At 45.7% G+C, this 20,365-nt stretch overlaps 1 protein-coding gene across 1 annotated transcript in view; it reads left to right on the top strand.

Annotated features, from left to right (window-relative positions):
• The window catches only part of METTL24 (methyltransferase like 24), a 49,599-nt gene extending 30,694 nt beyond the window's left edge, over nucleotides 1–18,905 (top strand). The window contains 2 exon segments of the mRNA XM_059835588.1: nucleotides 336–564; nucleotides 18,386–18,905. Coding sequence (XP_059691571.1) covers nucleotides 336–564; nucleotides 18,386–18,700 — 544 coding nt within the window. The 3' untranslated portion in view covers nucleotides 18,701–18,905.
• The last annotated feature ends 1,460 nt before the right edge of the window (nucleotides 18,906–20,365 follow it).

Raw genomic sequence — 20,365 nt, forward strand, 5'->3', positions numbered from 1 at the left:
AAATGTCATTAAAAGTTTCTTAAGGTCAATTATGAATGTGACCTTGAGAAAAAGACACATGTTCCTTTAAATGTCCTTTATCTAACTACTTGTTCCAAACCTTCAGCAGGTATTATTGTGGACCCTTAGCTTTATTTCTGGTTATCTTGTCAGAATTACGGTTAGATTGTGCTCAGTGCTGTGGGTATATCCCAAGAAGGAGCATGACAGCTCCTCTACTTTGCTGCAGAAACAAATTGATTGGTTTTTACCTTCTTTTGAAATGAATCCTCTGAATATCCTACTCTCTAATAGTTCTTTTTGCAGCATTGATAGTTACGTCTTTTGTTTCGTAGGCTGGGCAATGATGACAACCGGTTTGAGATCAGCATGGCCAACAGCGGGTGTGAGGTGCATCGCTTTGACCCCAGCATCAAGTCAGCACACATTCAGGAGGGCCGGCACCTCTGGTATCATCGCCTGTCCATTGACTGGAGGGATCCCAATCCAGCCATTGCTGCGCATAAACTTCACAGCAACACGAAGAAGCTGGGCACAATATTGAATGAATTTGGTCATCAGAAGGTAAGGTCTCGGGGGTCAGGTTTCTGACTGCAGGATTAGGTGTTGGGAAAGCTGCAGAACTTCCTCCTTGCTGTCTCAGGAGCTCGTGCAGTTTCCAAGGTTATCTCCTGACAATGGGTCTTTCTTCAGAAATAATTGTAATGCATTTCTTGTAGGGGTGCCTTGTCTGTCTTGCTTTTTCTGTGTGCCTCTAATAGCCACCTTGATTTTAAATCACTAGCCATATACTAAATACTTTGCTCCTACTCCCTTTCTTTTCCCTTCAACTAGCTGGTGACATTGGGTGCTAGTATTTTCAGTCCTGTGGAAGTTCTGGTCATTGCCCGAATATGAGCATTAACCTACTCATACAGCCAAGTTTATAAAGAGAAAAAAAAATATTTGCAACAGTACTTGGAAGAGAAGAGGTAATGGTTGGGTTGTTTACATTTTCAAGGTCACTGGTCCTAATTACAGTCATCAACAACAAAAACATCCTGTTTTGAAATTGGCAGCAATCTGTGGGATTTTTAACATTTCCCAGTTTGTTTTTAAGGCACTATAAAGACATCAGAAATCTTCAAGTCTCAAATAACTGTTGCCAGAATACATTTGAGGAAGTTCCTTAGGTTGCTTTCAAGAGAGTAGTTTTTCCCTCAGAGGATATACAAGCATGAATTCAAATGCTAATATACTTTATTGCCTGCAGCTAGTTCTGCTTGTCTTTGTTTTTTAAGAAATAGGCAGCCTGAGCTAAGGAGGAGCTTTTCTGTAAGATTTGCAAAGCAAGCAGTGCAACGTTTGTTTGGTTTCTATTACAAAATGCAAGATGTCCTTTTCAGTTCATTTCTTGCTTTTCTTTAGTATTTTCTTTTGGTTCAGCTCCACTGGTTGGACCATTTTGAAGATAAGAGCAGAAAAAAAAAAAAGCTTTTTCCTACTTCTTAGTCATACTGTCACTATACTAGGCTGTGCGTTAGTAAAACATATGGGGAGAGAGGTGGCATTCCTTTGATGTATGCCTTACATTGATTGTTTTGATTTTAGAAGAATTAGTCACAGAGCAAATGATTAATGACCTGACCCAGAAAAAGCATATGAATCTTCTGATATACCAGACCTGCTGAGAACAATCAGTTCTCAGGTTATCATGGTAATATGGAGTGATTGTAAGACCTTCTGTGAATTAGAAGGGTGTAGCTATGAATTCTGAGTTTGCAACTTTTGGGGCAAAAATTATCTTACATGAAAGCAGCCAGCTGGCGGGCCGCAGAGGAATATAATGCACATGGAATATAATGCACATGTAACACATGCAATCAGGCTTTCCCCTAGCTGTGTACACACAGCATAGGATTTGGTTAAGTGTGTTGGTGCATTATGAACAGCGTGTATAGCTTCTTACTCTGTTAGCATTCACGTAGCTTCCCTGTGCAAAACTATGGCATTAGTGAAGTCAGGAGCTGACTTTCTCCCTGTGAGGATAAAGCGGTTATACGCTCTGCAGTCTTACTTTCTATTTGTGAAATACCTGAATGGGCTGACTCTCCTCACATTGTTCTGTTTACTTTTTCTTTAATTGGAAGGCAGGCTGAGAAGTTGTATGTTGCATAAAGACACTGATAAACTCCAATTTATGAAGAGAACATCAAAGTAAATACTGTGACATTCAGGTTTTCATTCTTCCGGTGAATGTGAGTGGAATGTTCCCTTGACTGAATAAATAAGTTAATTCAAAACAGTTTCACAGCATATTTTCCAAAGCACTTTTTTCAGTTGGAAAGTTAAAACACGTTCTTCGTCCCATTCTTCTTAATTTTAAGAATCCTTCTGTCTACCCTCAAAATCGTTCCATTCCCACTTCAAGGCAGGAATTCCAGGCAGCTGCATTTGAAGTTAATGCCTCATTTTCTCCTTGCTTTTATTCTTTAAGATTTGAAACTTGTTCCAAGACCCTCCAAGTGATGGAGAATATTTACACTGACGTCAGGGACTTTGGATGAGGCTGATGAAGCGAGGACAGACAAGGCCTCCTGGAGTTCTTGCCATTGTAGCCTTGAAAACAAAACATGCACTTTGGGGAGGTTTGTGCGCAAGGGAATCAAAGAACTTGCATGGGCTCATTTACAGTCTGGCTCAGAGGAGAGCACACCTGCTATTCTGCAGTCAGCACTGGGACCTCATCCACAGAAGGGGAAACCCATCCTGATATTATGGCAAGAAACACAAACAGGTTTTTGGTGTTAGAGTGGGTTTCAGCAGAGATTGAAAGAACTTGATCTTTCTAATTGACTATGTGGCATAACAGTCCCCAGTTCTCTGGAGAGTGTAAATAGCCTGGAGGTAGAGGACTTATCTAGTACTATATTAGGATAAGACTGACAAAGGAAACATGTAGTCAGAGTATTCTGGGGAACTGTTAGAGTGTGAAATCTTTTAAGCCCTGGAATAATCTCCAAAGGATGTCATGAGAGTCCTATTTCCTGGTACACAAATCTAAACTGAAAATTTACTGGTGTATCTTCTGAGAAGAGCAGTATTTTATCGGCCACAGGAAAGGATAAAGATGTAAAAATTGATCTTGCTCATCTTTTCTTTTTTTTCTTTTATCTTTTTCTTTTTTTTTTCTTTGCTGAGCACGTGCACTGCTGATGAACAGTGGAAAAAAGGGAGAAAGCCACTGAATGCACAAGATTTTCTTTCTTATTGCAGTGGAGTTCAACTTTGTGAACTTTCATATTCTCTAACTACCTACTGGGGTGAGGATGCTACAGTGTTGCTGTTCCCCATGGATTAGCGATAGCTGGATGGGGAACTTCCTTCATACAGTGTCACTGGATAATTCAAGTCAGAAGGGATCTTGAGAGGCCTGTAGTTCAACCCCCTGCTCAAAGAAAACCAGCTGTGAAGTCAGGCCAGGTTGTTGAAGGCTTTATCCACTCTGGTCTTAAAAACCACTGAGTTTTCTCCAAAATGGAGGCTGCACAACTTCTCCGGGCCAGCTGTTGTCCTGCTTGACTGTCCTCATCATGAAAAAGTTTCTCCTTATATCCAGTCTGAAAGCCCCCAATTTCAATTCATGCCTGTTGTCTCTTGTCCTTCTTCTATGCACTGCTGAAGAGCCTGTCTCCGCTGCCTTGATGACCTCTTCGTAGGCTCTACAGGCTGATGTTAGTCCTCCCCCCAAGTCATCTCCTGCCTAGGTTGAACAAGCCCCATTCCCCCAGTCTCTCCTGCAGGGCAAGCGTTCCAGTCCCCAACCATCATGGTGGCCCCCAGCTGAACTCACCTCAGTTTATCATTGTCTGTCTTGTGTTGTGGGGACCAAAATTGGATGTAGTATCTAGATGCACACTCACAAGTGCTGAGTGCAGGGAGATAATCATATCCCTTGGTCTATGGGCCATGCTCCTGCTAATGCATCCTGGGATGCTGTTGGCCATCTTTGCGCCATGACCCCCAGGACCTTTCTGCAGAGCTGCTCCCCAGCCAGGCAGGCAGTCCCCAGCCTGTCTGGGTCCCTCTGGACGGCAGCTCTGCCCTTGAGTGTGTGTATGGACTGGTCCCACCAATTTGGTGTCATCCACAAAGATGGCGAGAGCGTCATCTAACACCTCCTCTAGGTAACTGATAAAGATGTTAAACAGGACAAATCCTAGTACAGACCCTGTGGCACTCTATGTGTAACTGACTTCCAGGTAGAGTATAGCCCATTAACCACTGCCCTCTGAGCCCAACCATTCAACTGGTTTCTTAATTATGTGATTGTCTGTTCATCCAGACTGTAATGTCCTGACTTGGATACAAGACTACTGTGGGAGACAGCGTCAAATATATATCCCAGTGCTCTTCTAGACTAGTCACAGCCAGTTCCGTGGTCTTGCAAGGGGATTGTCAGTCTAAATTTCAGTTACAAGGGGGCCAATTCAGCTGTCAAAATAAACCATTCACCTAGTCCCAGCATAGATTTGCGTTGTGTATGGTATCAGTGTCCTCCTCAGAAGGTTGCTATGTTCCATGTAGCCCGGATTTTACTACGCAATAAAACTATAAGGGGAAGACCGTGTTGAAATGCAAGTGAGCTCCCCCCATGCCAACACTATCCCCTCTACAGAAAGTCCTGACCCTTAACAAGAAATTCAAACCAAGCTACTACATGTATTCTGTATTCCAAAGGTTAAGCTATAAAGCAAAATTAAAAACCTGTGACAGAAAGGCCCTGAGCAGCAGAAGCAAGGAAGAATTAATTCTGTTTTGAATGGGCATGTATGAGTAAATCATGCATGTTCATGCATGCAAACTCTTACTTCAGTAGCAGTTTTCCTCTTTCTGGAGCTCTGTAGGACAAATTTTGTGTGATGCCATCAGTAAGCACTATGAATTTGCATTCCTTGGCAGTATAGCTCAGCAGTGGATGAGGCGGTTTCTTGGAAAACAAATTAAGATGGAAAGGAGAATCTGAGAATGCAAAGTAAAACCTTCATTTAATCAGGAAGTGCTCATAGGTGTAACTTTCAGGGGACAGCAGAGTTGCGTTCAACTCCTGCCATTCAAGTCATCTTGAACAAATTGTGTAAGAGACCAAACTGTGTCGTTGTTTATTATGAAAAGAAACACAAAGCAGTCTTTAAGTCCTGATTTTGATTAGAAGGCTTTAATTTACACTTTCTCTTCATGAAGATTTTTTTCTGTGACAACCTGGCTAACAGGTGTGTGCTTCATTTTATTGAACAGGCTTAGATTTAGGGTTTCAAAAGGAAAAACGTCCTCCCTTTCACCTGTTACTTAATACTCAACACAACTTCAAAACACTACACTCTGAAGCCATTTTGATTAATAACCTAATCTGCTCCTAGGCAAGTAATTTATCACTTGCTCCTCTCCTAAAGCAGATACTATAGAGTTTATTTCATGGTGCACCTCCCATTTTGTGAAGACTGGTGTGAAAGAGCAAAGATTAAAGAAAATCCATTTACCATTTTGGTTTAAAATCCGCTCTGTTGGCAGCACAGAAATAAATGTAAAATAAAAGCCCTGGGAAAACTGTTTAACAGCTTAGTTGTGCATGGAGATTTCATTAACAAAAATTAACTCTCCAGGTTGGGAAAAGTCTATGTTCAAGTTTTGGGGCAACCAAGTCCATGCAATTACTCTTTACTACGCACACCTCAGGACTGCAGGGGCCAGAATAGTCTTTTGAATTCTTGACCCTGCCTAGGCAAAATTATTTGACTTTGATTATCCCTTGCAAAGGTAGACTTAGGTATTGCATGGGGAGCCTGGGGGTTAGTTAGCATGAGTTACGTTCATTAAGGGGCTGCTGTGCCCAAGTTCAACGTGTGGATGCCACCAGTGTTCATAAACTCAGCTCAGCTGCCATCTTAACTCGCAGAAGGTCCGGCAGATGAGCGCAGAAGTACCGGCTGATGAGCGCCTGCAGGCTGGTCTATGTCCTGATGTGGAAGCCTGAGCTTGGGATGAGAAGGCAGGAGCTCAGAAACCCAGGAGCTCTTGCCAGGAGGTGAGTCCTTGTCAGGGTTGCTGCTGCAGCCGGGAAACAGCCCCCTTCACCTTGCTGGAGTGGGAAACACAAGTTCAGATCTGCACTCTGCTCTGTTTGGCTTAGTGTCAGAAAGACCAAATGAGACCAGATCTCTTGAATTGCTGCATCATGCAAATCCTTGAGTAAATGTTTGGAGTTCTGTCTTGAAAGGGTTTATTTTTTTCTCTGCTTTATTATGCTTATTTGGGGCTTTTCCAGATTCTTAATTCTAGAAGGAAAAAACCCACCCTTCATCTGATTTTTAGCCTCGTTATTTTCACACCCACGTTTTCTTGTGTAATCATTGGCCTTTAGGCTTAAGTGGCCCTTTTTCTGCAGCTGTTATTTACCATCCAGATATATTTGTACCATCCAGATATAGTTGTGAAGAGCAGCCTTTGCTTTGGTAGGGTTATCATACTGGCCACTCTAAGTCTTCTCTGACATGAGAGATCCTGTATTTCCCATAACATCTTATTAGTGTTTCACTGCCCCTCCTGCAGCTGGAGCATCAGCAATCAATACTATTCAGAAGTCCCAATGGGGTCTCTGCTAAGGCTCAGGCTGTGACTGCCTTATTCTCCTTCCTCCCCTGGAAATGTCTGCACTGCTACCGCTTGTCATCTCGTTTGCTTTTATGTGGACACATCAGACTGTCTCTTTGTTCTATCAGTTTCTGCAAGGCACAGTAGAAAGAGTTTTGTCCCTGAGCATTGATTTTTTTAAGTGTAAATGGCTGGTCCTGGCCAGTAGTAGGAGTAACTTTGCACAGTAAAGTCCCACATTAGCACTGGACCATTTTGCACCAGTAATACCATAGCTGTAAGAGCTTATAGTCTAAATAAATGACCTGCCAGGGGATGGTCCTCCATGGATCTCACTTCAGTTACATTTAGGATAGCTGTTGAGGTCCTCATAAACTCAAGGGAACAGTTAAGGTACAGTTCATCTCATTCAAGGGCAGATGTTTAAAACAGGCTGGATGATGTGACCTGCACATCTCAAATTGCCCTTCAGACATTCCTGTTCTTCTCTGTGGTCTATAAAGGCAGCTTGGACAACTGGTTTGGGTTTAGACGTCTAAGGCTGGGTGAGATGCATCCTGTCTTGAGTGACTTGTCCACAGACTCAGCTCTGTGCACAACATCTGTCTGTCCGAGATGCTGTCTGTGCTCAGCATCTGTCTGACAAGTTCTGAGATCAGGACTTCAAAGTTCTGCAAACCTGTCTCACACACCTGATTTCCGTGCTGGTTGTGCTGAAAGGGAGAGTGCTGGAGATAATAACATTGGGCAAGCTAGCCAGAAAATGTAAAATTTTTTTTTTTTTAAGTCATCCCATTAGAGCAAAAGCTCAGAGTGCTGGAGAGCATGTTACTCTACAATAAGCATCTGCCTCTAGCTCAGTAATTTGATTTATGAGTTCTTGCAAGACTTATTGCCTGTAACACACGCATTCAGTCCCTTTGAGGTTATGTTCGTACATCCTGGGCCAAAATCATTCTCTGTGTAACGCGACTGATTTCCTTCGAGTTACAGCAGAGCTGCAGTTTGAGGACTAATTGTTGCCGTGTGTGAACCTTTTGTTTGGGGTTGCGTCAGTGAGTTGGCAAATTTTACTCCAGTTGCTGAAAACGGGCAATTAAACTGGTGCAGATGTTTCCAGCTGCAGCTGGAAATACTGCCTTCTATAACCTTGTAGTGATTGCCCTCAGTAATTTACAAGTTCCTGACATACAGTTTTTCTTCCCTGGATGTATATATTTTTTTAATTTTAGCGATAATGAAATCAAGGTGGTAATTGCTCTGTATTTGCTTAGTCAGCTGAGGCTGCTGCTGCATAAAGTCTTTTAATTGTAACTAGATTGACAAGTTTGGCTGCAAGGAGAAATGGGCTTGACAACCTCATGTTTCTGGAAGCAAAGATCTCTGGACAGTGATTTACTGCTCACCACCTCTCCCACTCTCTGTGTAGTATGCAAGGAATGCCTCATACCCATGCCTTTATGGGTTTTTCTTTTGGTCCCTTACATGTCCTTTTGCCTCATTTAAATTCTCTCCCCTAGGAGCAGTTCTCAAGATATTGTTAAGAATAGTGGTGTTTCTAGGGAGTGACCTGGAGGTGCTGTTTAGTATGCAATTGTCACGCATGGAGTGAAGATCCTCTTAATGATACTGTTGGCTGAATGTGGTGCAATCCATAGCCTTTTCTTCCCTTAGGAAAAGGGCTAATGCAATGCCTGAATTGTAATGAAAGTATTCCGCTGTTGAAATATAACTTATGCAGGTCATCTTTAAAAAAAAAAAAGCACTTTCAGAGCATATTATTGTCTGCTAAAAATTAGAAAGGAAGGAGGATTTTTTTTAGGGTTTTATTTCCTTTTGTTGTTGCCTTTGTTGTGGTTGTTAAGACCCTTCAGAAAAAATTGGGTATTAAAAATTTGCTTTCCTTCAGCTTTACTAGAGGGCTGCTCAAGCTGTGTTCAATTCCCAGCACAGTTTGGTGCACTAATATACCGTTTCGACTTCTTTTTGACAGCAGCAGCAGCATAACCACTATTTCAGTGTCAAACAGTTGCATTCAGGAGAGTCATGGCACTTGCTCCAGGCACCGTGGAGTCATCATTGGTATGCTGCTGCTGTAAGAAGCCAGTCGCTCCTGGTTCCCTCCTCCCACCGAAACTGGAGTTCGGCAGGAGCCTGGGGAACCTGCCTGCTTCACGAGGTGGTCCCAGATGCAGGGCACCTGCTGAGCTCAGATCTGTATTTATGCTCCACAGCTCCCACTTAAGCCTTCAGCACCATCTTAAGCACAGTAACATGAATCTGTACGGTTTTAATTTGGCCAAGGTGCTGAATATCTGCTTAGGGTGGTGGTCCATGACATTACACTGGTTTTACGAGAATTGAGCATAAGCATCCTGGTCTTTCTCCACTACCCATCTTTCTTATGATTTCCAGGGAGTAATTGACATTAACAAGTTCTTCAGATAAATGCCCTATCTGGAACACTTAAGAGCTCTCTAAAAAAATGTAATTTTTTTCGCCCCACATTTGTCTCTAGTAGCTCATCCCTCCTCTTGTCACTGTTTACAAATTCTTGTCATTGGAATTGGCCATCTCTTGTTTGAATACTTTCACCTTAGTGTCTGGATCCTTTCTGGTCTTGTTTTTGGTCTGACAGCAGTTTAAGGTATCCCTCCATTCTCAAAAATTTGAAATCCAGAGGTCAAAGCCACAGCAGCTCTCCCTTCCCCTCCTCACTGCCCATCCCAGATGAAATCTGATAGTCGTGCAAGCAATTCAGGGTGTTCCGTATACACACTTTCAGGAGCGTGCAGCTTTCTTCCTGCCATGGAGGCAAGCAGACAGCAGGGTGGACAGACAAACAGTGAAGCAGAAGAGAGGCAGGTTGGCACCTTGGACCAGAAATGGAGTGAGACAAATAGATCCCCATGAAGGGGTCTAGTCTTGAAGGGCTTTATTGCACTGGCTGGTGCAAATGGGAACCAGGTCCTCCACCAGATTTAATTGGAGCTATTCAGTTATACCGGGGCTGCATGTCCTCATCCTGCGAGAGATGTTCTTTAAGATGTGGTGAACATTTTTTGAAGATGGGACTCTGAGCCCTTTCTTCAATTACTTACATTTTGAAGGCCCCCATGGGCACTGTATTAATAAACAGTAGCAGGTCTTGCAGCCAAAATGCTGTTTACTATGTACAACCATTTTACGGTAGCCTAAGTCCTCTGTCCCTTGCACGTGTGCACACGCTCGCAGGTCTTGCTCGTCAGGGCGTCAGGATCAATTGCTGCTTAACTATTTGCCTTCTAATGCAAACCTCCCATGCTGACTGCCCCCTCGTCCCCTCGTCATGCATTTGTCATATTGCTGCTGGCTTTCACCTTTAGCAAGACCGGGATAACGTGGCATTATGTAAGCACGGAGCTGGGTCCCTCTGCCCTTGCTTGGTGCTGGGGCAGCACAGACTGCAAATGTTTGTTCCCCTTTAATGAAGAGACTTGAGGGTCCAGCATACAGCGTTTATTCTTTTGAGTAAACATCCGTTCCCACAGGCATCCAGCAGCGTCTGGCAGAGAAGATCAAAAGAACAGAAATGAAAGGATTTTCCCCCTTTGCAGGGGGAGCGGGCAGCGGGACATCTCCTGTGAGATTAGATGGCTGAATGGTTTGCAAAGCAACTCGTGCGCTCGGCCAGGGCTGCATGCGGAGCGGCTGCGCTTCCAGCCTGGGCTGTTGGCTGCTGGTGGAATAAATGCAGTATTTAAGACGTCTGTTTGCAGCACGGGCTTCCACGGGCAGAGTTCTTGCTGATGATCAGGCTCATAAATAATTTAAGAACAGGGTTTCTGCAGCTCCCTGGTGGGATTTTTCTCACTAGGGCAATCTAGCCGTCGGATTGAGGGACCTGGTGAGGGCAGGTTGTTTTCATCTATGTACAACAGAAGAGCTGTGCAAACTGAAAAAGGTAACACGGTGCAAATGGGAGCTGGGGCACAGTGTTTCTGAGCAGGGATGCACTCCTGTGAGCTGCTGCCACTCTGAGCCGGCGAGGAGGTCGCTGTTTGGGGTTCATGTCCTCACAGTGGCTCTTCACCCTGTTTCCTCTGAGAAAGCATCACTTTGAGTCCTCAGCTAGCGGTGAGGTTCCTGTTGCCTACTCTGGAGACTGGTCTTGGTTTAAAGAGATGGGCAACCAAGATTTTTGATGCTCAGGATTTTTGTGAGGGGAAGGTCCTCTCCCTCAGCATTGTCTACGTGTAGTGCTGGCCTGCCACATGCTGAGAGCTTGTAGATCCTGTTTCTCTGGGTCGCTGTACAGGAACCTTGGTCTTGCTGGGTAGCAAGCTAGACAAGATGTTAAGCACAGTATCTCTAGCTTTAAGGTCATTATAGTGTAGTGCTAGCTAAGCCCATGAAACCTGTCTGAAAATCAATTCAGGCTTGGGGACATGTATTATTTTATGACCAGAAGGTGATTAACGAGTGAGCTGCCCTCTCTGGCTGGTCCAATGGCCAGCGTGGGTTAACATAGGAAGATGCCAAGAACTAATCCCATGGTGAAGAAGGATGTTCGTGACGACAGGAAGGCCACAGGTGAAACCCTACAGCCTCCTGAGCAAGTGCAGCCAGGGAGAAAGGATTTCAGGCCATGCTGATCTCATAAGTCAGGTTGCGGTTGTTTGTCCAGAGATGATTTTGTCCTCTGGTAAAGTGGCATTGAAAAAAACCTCCTGCCAGCTAAAAGGCCTCTTCTCTGCCTGTCCACTGCAGTAACTGGACTGGAGGAGTGGGGGGTGTCTCTTTTTCTGTAATGAGTCTGCAGAGAGAAGTTGCTTCCAGATGGAGAGAGTATGTAGGAAACATCTCGGCGTCAGAGACCAAGGGAAGAAGTAGGGAATAAAAGTGCCAGGTCACCCCCATGCCTGGGCTCTGTGGCTGTGGGAGGGAGTCACTTGGGGTGCTCACGGGGGTGCTTGCTGGAGTGGTCCCCAGTGGGACGGTACAGGTGAGGTGCTCGTAGCACTCCTGAGCACTCAGCTGAGATTGATGCCTCCTGTGTGCATGGGGTGGGCTTTCCGGATGGGTACTTTTGTCTGTCTGGGGCCATTACCGCTTCTGGCAAGCTGTTGCTATACTGACAGTTGGCTGTAAGAGAAAGTTAAATAAGTTTTCTTAATATGATTTTGAAACATTTTCTCCAGCTCATGTAGTAAACATAAAATGACTGTTAATATCCTGCCCCTGCTGTGTAATGCTTTCATGGAAGCACATCACTGAAACTGGGGGAAAAAAGATTCTCTGTCACTCACAAGGCTGTGGAGGATCAGCAGTGAGAGCAGAGGAATGAAGCTCGTCTGCACACACTGCAGGTTTTCTGTTCCGGTGATGTGTATATTGTGTGACTTCAACTGGACGGTTGCCCTTTACTGTAAAAAAAGACCAAAGACCATGTAAGCACCCAACTGCACAAAGTGTCTTTGTGGCTTTAGTACCTTAAGCAGATACTTAAAGATGTGCTCAATCTGTCACGTCGGGAGTGAATAATCTCAAATTACTCGTTTGCCCCAGAGTCATTTTGAAGTTGGCCATACGGACCATCGCGGAGGGGGGTGTAAAATGTGAGTAGGAATGATGGGAGGTAATTTGAAGGGGAAGTGCTGCTGTTTGGAGCTGTATATCACTGACCAGTAGAGACTGGGTTTTCTTCTGATTTCAATATTCATATTGCTCAGACCATGGCCACAGCAGTTCCCATCTCTCCCACGGATGGCTCAGAGAAAGCCGGGATCGTTCACCCTCCCACCGATCGCAGGGAGCATGGGGAGAGGCAGTCGCAAGCTCCTGGGAGCGTAATTTGCTATTAGGCTACGTGGCATCCTGTCTGCCATCAATTACAGCCTCGGCTTGGAATAAAAGGGAATGAAAGGGACTTAACATCCAAGCCGTCGCCTGCTGGTGAGGAGGGGCTGGATGCATTTTGAAAGGAGAGAAAGTGAGAGAAGTTTCATGCTGAAAGGTTGCAGATAGGAAAAGAGAGAAGCTATGTTTAAAAAAAACCGCACTCAAGAACCTGTTTGTTACCTGCAAAGTCGTGTGCTATCAAAATATGAATTAAACAGCTTTTTATAGAGTTTTGTCTGCTGAAAATAGAAAATTGTACTTAGGTGGAGAGGGGAAAAACTGATTTATAAGCAAGCAAAAGTTAGTCTTGCTTTACAGCTGGTGTCAAAATGGTAACTCATTGTCGGGGAGCTAGAGCAGAAGGTTGTTTCCCACAGCCCCAAATTCTGAGTGCAGCACTCTGGTTCAGGAGCATGGGGTGGTTCTGAGCTCTGCTTCTCTGCTTGAAAGCCATAACCAACTCTCCTCTCCCTGCTCCCAGCTTATGCCGCAGAGCTGCTGCCACGGAAAGGGAGGGATCCTCCTTGCCTGACCTGAACTGCGTTTGCCATTTTTGCCTTTCCTGGCTGCCACTTCCACACGCTGAGTTCATGCTGGAAGTAATACAGCTAAATTGCTTCCTCCAGCTACTCACTCTCAATTGACTCTTCTCCATGGGGAGCTTTAAATGGTTCCCACGGGGCAGCGCAGAGCCTGAAATCCCCGTTAACCCTGGTAGTTCAAAAACGATCAAGGCAAATAGAGCTCTGATCTCTGCTTTAGGAAATGATGCACAGTTGTAACAAGTCATTACCCTAAAAAGAAGAACTGAGCTTTCATACAGTACCTGTTAACCTTCACTAACTAAAACACATTCTTTTTCAGCTGTTTTATATGCATGAGGAAAGGCTTTTTTTTTCCTCCAAGCGTAACTGCTACAGTGCTGCAGTGCTTTTTCAAGGGAGCTAAACACTGAGAAAACATTAAAAAATACACATTTGTTACTTTTATGTGATAACCTAGTTAGTTTGTGGAAGATAAGAGGATTTGTGGAAGATAAGAGGAACCAGTCTTAGTCTGCGAGTGCTCAAAACCCACGGGCTATCTACTGCCATCCTTTACCTTCAGGCACTGTAGATCTTTGCCCTCCAGGATTTACTCTCAGCAGCAGACTCCAGCTGCGCTCTCAGGTGAATTAGAGCTCTGAATTTATAGATTTGTCCACTAATCCTTTCACTGGCACTTTGAATCAAGGCATCTGGAAGGTGGTAGTGCATTTCTTATCAGTAGTGCACTGCTTATCACTGAGAGTAAGTATCTCCTGACCGGTCTAATCATCACAAAACTTGAGTTTGGTGTTAGCAGGACACTTGTTATTCACTCAGATACTCTGACACAGAGCTGTTCTGCTGTTTATTTTACCCTATCCATGGCATCAAATGGAGACTCTGGGCTGAGATGGACGCCTTGCCTGGAAGGTAGTCACAAAAGTTGATGGGTAGAGACAGGTACCTTCCTCCCTCCAGGTCTCTGAGCAGTGCAGGCCACTAAAGGCAACAAAGAGCCTCTGGTTTGTGTATGCGGCACGTCCCCACTAGCACTGTCTTTTTTTCCTGGTCACTCCAGTATGTGTTTAAGCAGTTATTGTGCTAACTCATTTTATCCTACCAAAACATTGGTTTAGCAGCCACTTTTCAGATCAGTTTTGCAAATACAGCACAGAGCATGTGGAGTGCCTACTGAGCAGCCAGAGCAGGAGTTAGTGTCACAAGAGAAAAACAAATAAACCTGGATGATGACTGGAAACATTACCATGGGAAGAAGATGTCCTACTGTTGCCATAAAGCCAGATCATGGGAAAACAAAAGCAAACACTTAGAAACATTTCTCCCCCATACCCCCCCCCAAAAAAAAATGTTTTGAATAATTTATCTCCTTTCAAAGTTACAGAAGTCTCCCAAAGATAAAAATCTGTGGTTTCTGAAGTGCGGCAGCATGGCCCTATGGCAATTGCACCCATGTGTAATCAAAAGTACCTGCAAAATTGCATTACAGGTAGAGCTGCGAGTTGCTATCTGAAAAATAAGTAACCTATTTAAATGTATAAAGGGAAACAAGTGAGCTCAACCATCAAGTAGTTCTCAGCTGAAATGTCATGAGCAGCATCATTTACATTCAGCCTCCCCTTGACCCCAAAGAAGCGTCATGTTAAACTGTTTCACTGACCATGTATGGACAGACTGACGGGCTCTTTGCTGCAGAGTGAAGTTAGGAAATACCAGACCTAAGGTTGTCTGTGCAACCTTCCTCTCCGCTCCCTGTGCGGACGTGCCACAATACAGGCTTTAATTCCGTAATCCCTTGGTCATTTTCCACTGGCCCCCTGCCTCCCTCAGTGTGGAGGAGGCACAATGCTGCCTTAATGAGCAGATAGGCAGTGGCTTGGCTTGGCATTGTTCAGTCTGTGACCATGGACCTCATTCAAGTCCCACTCTCCAAGTCCTGCTCTGAAAATGCAGTGTTTTGTTTTCAGCTGTTTTACAGTTTGTCCCACTAAAGTCTTGCAGCCCTTCACGGGCACAACTCTTGTACCCTGCAGCGGGAGTTCAATGGTTAATATCCTCGTTTTACAGATGGAGACCAGAAACAGTGAGTGTTTAAGACCTACTGATTCTTGCCATCCCATGCCCGTCCATAATGCCGGAGCACAGCCCTTGAGGAGGGTTGACGTGGTTGTGAGAGCTGTGCACATCAGCAGATCAGACGCTGGTGCCTCCAGTCAGTCAGCCAGAGAACAAGGGAAGGTAGACAAGGCCACCCCATTGGAAACAATATCACCAAGCCCTCCATGGCAACTGCCTTGCACAGGTCCTCACAGGTCGGTCCTACCCTTCTAGCCAGTCCCATTCTGATGCTTCACCCTGTTTGTCTCTAATGACCTCCGTTTTCCCACTGGTAGCAGCATTATCCTGCCCACAATGTAGCTCCCGGTTGTAATAAGACAGAGATGGGAGTAGCCGTACGCTGTTCTAGCCTTACCCCATTGGGAACAAGAACAGCCCTTTAAATGATCCCAGGGCCCATCGCTCCTCTTGTCTCCCTTCTCTGGGTTACGCGTTTGCAGTTGGGAAGCACTGAGCTCTTCACCTTCCATTGGTTTCTGCCCTCTTTCAAACACTAGCCTAAAGCTGAGGAAGGAAGGTACTCTACTCTGTTTTGCTGCAGCTGTGCTCTGCATGTAGCTCATTACTAGAATTTCCTCCTTCACTACCTCCAGCCCTGCCTCTTAAATCTCTGCCCAAGCTCTCGGTCATACTGCTTTTGCTTAATGTCTTTCACACAACCAAGTCCAAGGATAACTCCTCCATCAGTCTTTGGTCCCAGCCTCTTAAGCCTCTGCACTTTTTGTCTTTATGTCTCTTCTTCCCTCTGCTACCAGACCTGTCTGTCCCTCAGGCAACCGGGGAGCACAGACTACAGAGCTTTGGGCATCCAGGTGTGATCAGTGCAGGTACTACAGGTCCAGGTAGACTGGAGGGACCTTTGCCATCAGGCGAGAGCCCCTGTGTAGGAAGCCCACACAGTTACTGTCATTTATTTTTGACATGCAGGGTTAAAATTTGCAATTAATTAATTAATTAAGTCTTAAAACTTCTTGTCCAATGTCTTTTGACATTGTGGTTGTGGTCCCTGACCCCAAGTTAGGGATGAGGAAGAGTGCGGCAAGACAGCTGTATGAGGCAGCCTTCGTCCTCTCAACTGCACCTACCTATGGAAGTGGATGGCCGAGTTATTTACAGCCCTGGCCCTGCTCCCTAGGCTTTAGATTAATGGTATTTATGTGCATTTCTGGGTGAAGTTGAGGAACCAACAGCATTTCCCTTAGCCAAGGCACAGTGATAGAAGCAGCCACACGAGACCCTCTCATGGTCCTGGCAGCTCACCTCACCCAAACCCTGCCACTGCCTGTGGTTTCTGGCTACGGCCCCTGAGAAGCAGAGCTCTGGCTGTACGGGAGAGGGGCTCACAGCCCTGGGCAGAGGGGTCTGTGAACCAGGGCCCCAACCATGCAGCTGGGGCATGGCCTGACACCAGCAAGGTGTCCTGGGATGGCATGGCTTAGGAAAACAGTTGCTTTAGCAATGCTTTTACATCACCCACCCAAATTTCTCTCCTATACCTACACAGGTGCCTTTTCTGACACTACCACAAGGGTTACAGTAGGCTACCAAGAAAGTCTGAGTTTTGGGGTTTTTTTTACTATTCTTGACTCTAAATAAACTCTGGAGCGTGTCCAGAGAAGGGCGACGAAGCTGAGGGGTCTGGAGCACAAGTCTTATGAGGAGCAGCTGAGGGAACTGGGGTTGTTCAGCCTGGAGAAGAGGAGGCTGAGGGGAGACCTCATCGCTCTCTACAACTACCTGAAAGGGGGTTGCAGAGAGGTGGGTGTTGGCCTCTTCTCCCAAGTGATGAGTGACAGGACAAGGGGAAATGGCCTCAAGTTGCACCAGGGGAGGTTTAGACTGGATATTAGGAAGAATTTCTTTACTGAGAGAGTGGTGAGACATTGGAATAAACTGCCCAGGGAAGTGGTGGAGTCACCATCCCTGGAAGTGTTCAAGGAACGTTTGGACGAGGCATTGTGGGACATGGTTTAATGGGCATGGTGGTGTTGGTTGATGGTTGGACTTGATGATCTTACAGGTCTTTTCCAACCATAGTGATTCTGCGATTCTGTGATTCAGTTTTCACTTCAAATGCACCTTGAGCGTGAGCAGATGAGCAGAAGCAGCAGCTCAGGTGGAACTGGCACAGGCAAACCCCACTCTCATGGGGCGGGGGAGTTTCCCCTGTTCGGCTCTGGGAAACACGGGCCCTTGAGTTCTGCAGCTTGTGAGCGCTATTGCGGTCATCGTTTTCTACCACGTGTGAAATTGTGATGAAATGCTCTTTATTAAAGCATACAACTCCCCTCCCCCAAGTAATCTCCAAGCGAAGTCCACCTGCAGTTGTGTAGGGTTGTGAGACGTTGGTGTGCTGAATATCTAAAGACAAAATTAAATACTGGTCTAAAATTAAAATGGGGCACTTGTTTATTAGTTGTATTTTTCCCTTCAAACAACCTCACAGCTTCTTTCCTGCTATCCCTTATTCTTTGGAGGAGCTGCTCTTAAAATCCTGCAGACTCTTTGCATAATTCTCCTTTGATTTGGTCCTCCTCACTCAGCATCAGTAGTGATGCCTGCAAAAGCTTCAGGCAGCAGCTTTGCCCTGGGTGGCTTGTGACCTGGGCTGCTCATAGTATTCATTTCACTTTGGCCTTCTCTTGCACTTGTGTGTTGTGTCCAGCTATTGCCTCCTTATGTGCTGCACTGCCAGGTCGTCGGGACTCGGACCGTCTTTTTGTGGGTGTGGCATCTGGCACACGAGGACCCCGCTCTACTGTGGTGCAAGTAATCACTGTTAACATGTTTTCTTCCGTCGCAGGATTTTATGATGGCGAAATAAGCAACAGTAATGCCTTAGCATCTTTGTTTAGTGAGGTGGGTTTCTTTTTTCCATAGCTTTGATGCCACCACAAGATTTGTGAAGGAACAGTAACATGCTTTGGTTGTAGGATCAGCTGCATTGGACACCTTGGGGTACAAAGCTTTTCAGACCGGGAGTTGGAGGCAAGAGAAGGGCTGTGAACAGGCAAGGGTGAAACTTCACGTACTGTCTGTGTTAGCCCTAGGATGTCCTGAATTTTTAAAATTTTATTATTTTTTTAATACAAAAGGAACTGTACGTAAGAGCAGTTACGTGTATTATAAAATGGACAAGCCTGGCCTCAGCTGTTACTGACAGTAATTGCAAAGCCTCCCATTTTCACACAGTAACGATGTTTCTGTTGCAGATTGATGTCCTCAAGGCAGATGTGGAGAGCGCCGAGTGGAAAATTTTGGAAAACCTGATCCTGGAAGATGTCGTTGAGCAGATAGGACAGCTGGTCTTTGAGGTGCACATCCACTGGCCTGGGTTTGAGGTCAGTGGCAATGACAGCACCGTGGTGCGGTACTGGTACAGTCTGCTCCGAGAACTGGAGCTGAAGGACTTCAAGCTTTTCCATACCTACAAAGACTTATCAAAACCACAGATGTTTCTGAAAAAGGAAGCCTTCAACGCCAGTAGCTGTTACACACTGAGCTGGGTAAATACAAGATGGAAATAGCAGAAAGGAATTTATGATGTGTGACTGCAAGCCATCTGGCCCCGTAGCGTTATTGAAGAGGACTTTGGCATCACTGGCTAAAGTTGCTAAATATGCACACAGTGACTGCTAACAAAATGGACTGGCTTTTATTTTTATGTGTTGTCAAAAGAACTGGCACTAGGAGAAGATACATGTTGCAGATTTGTATAGCAATACATTTGCCGATGGGTGTACTGTCTTACAGGACAGAGGTTTCTGTAAAGGTTTGTCTGGGGCGACTAGCAGCGCGGCTTTCCCAGGCTGCCCTGTGCCAGAGCGTGCCGGTGCAGAGGGCATCCCTCTGGGGCTGCCCCGCGGAGTTCTGCTCACTGAGCTGTGCTGGCCCTCGGGCAGGAGAGTGCTCATGAGGAAGTGCCTTTCTCAGGAAGGGTCAAGTGTTAGTTCTCTGTAAAGCAATCGTCTTTGATTTGTACCTTCTTTACTTTGGCCTTGTTTCCTATGGAACAAATTTTAGGTGAGAACAGTATGTTCTTGAACCCACTGGCAAATTTCAGCTGAATTTGGCAGCGGCAGAAATCACCACCAAACTAAACTCTTACCTATTTTGTTGAGCAGCTTCTGAGTGCTCTGCCTTTGGCTCTTTAAGGCAGTCTGGCTGCGGGAAGCAAGTTCAGCGCTTCTGACACAGGAGACGGTGGGACAGAGAGAGACTCAGCTGCCAGAGGAGCTGCTGCCAGTGCTCCCCTTCCTCACCCTGCGGAGGCTTCAGCCGCAGAAGACGGGGCTTCCTTAGTTCATCTGCTCAAAGAACGGCTTGTTTTAAATTACTCTTGCAATGGCTGTAGCAAATGGTTTTTCATCTAGCGAGTTACTTATTTGAAAGAGCTGAAAGTGAAACCTGGTCTTTTTTGTTTGTTTGTTTTGGGGTTTACTTGAACGTTTTGCTGCATCTCTTCTCCAGCGCTGCGCCTGGACGCCTGCTACCTCCTCACCGCCTCCCGGGCCTGGCTGCCTCTCCCTGACAGGAGCAGGCCAGACCCCAGGTCTGCACCGATGCCGGCAGAGGTGGTGGCGCAGGCAGGTGCCCTGGTCTGCAGGCGTGCTGGGGCTCTGCAGGCTGGTGGGTGGGTTGTCTGCAGTGCATTCCCAGGAACCAGCCTTGGCCTTTCCCTGAGGAATGGGTGGAGCTACAAAGTATATAGCAGATTGTTTTATTTCTTTTCTAAAGAATTTTGCCATTAAACTTTGCATTAAAATACAAGATCACACCACTTCCATGTCTTTGGTATATGCCCTTTGTGACTGCCTTTGGTTTCCAACTTCCACAGGGCTCCGTGTTCCTCCCTTTGGTGTGCCTTAGCCCAGCGTTGTGTTTTTAACAAGTCTTGCTCTGTAACTGTGTTTTTCCTTCTTTGTAATCCTGGCATCTCCTTCCCTCCTTTCATACTCTCCTTTTTCACCCTCTCCGCTGCCTCAGCTCCCTCATCCCCTTCTTCCCAGAGCAGGGCTCTGCGTTGGACCCAGCATGCTCACAGGAACTCAGCAAGTAGCCAGAGGTGGGGAAAGTAAAAGTGTGGGAGCTCTTCCTTCAAGGCAGGCGAGTCAGCTTTGTCCCAGAGCCACTGCTTTGCCTCACCAGTGGATCAAGCCATTCTCCACACCTTCCCCAGGCTTCGCCCCAAG

This window comes from Gavia stellata, chromosome 2, assembly GCF_030936135.1.
Source record: "Gavia stellata isolate bGavSte3 chromosome 2, bGavSte3.hap2, whole genome shotgun sequence".
In the NCBI taxonomy this organism is placed as follows: domain Eukaryota; kingdom Metazoa; phylum Chordata; class Aves; order Gaviiformes; family Gaviidae; genus Gavia; species Gavia stellata.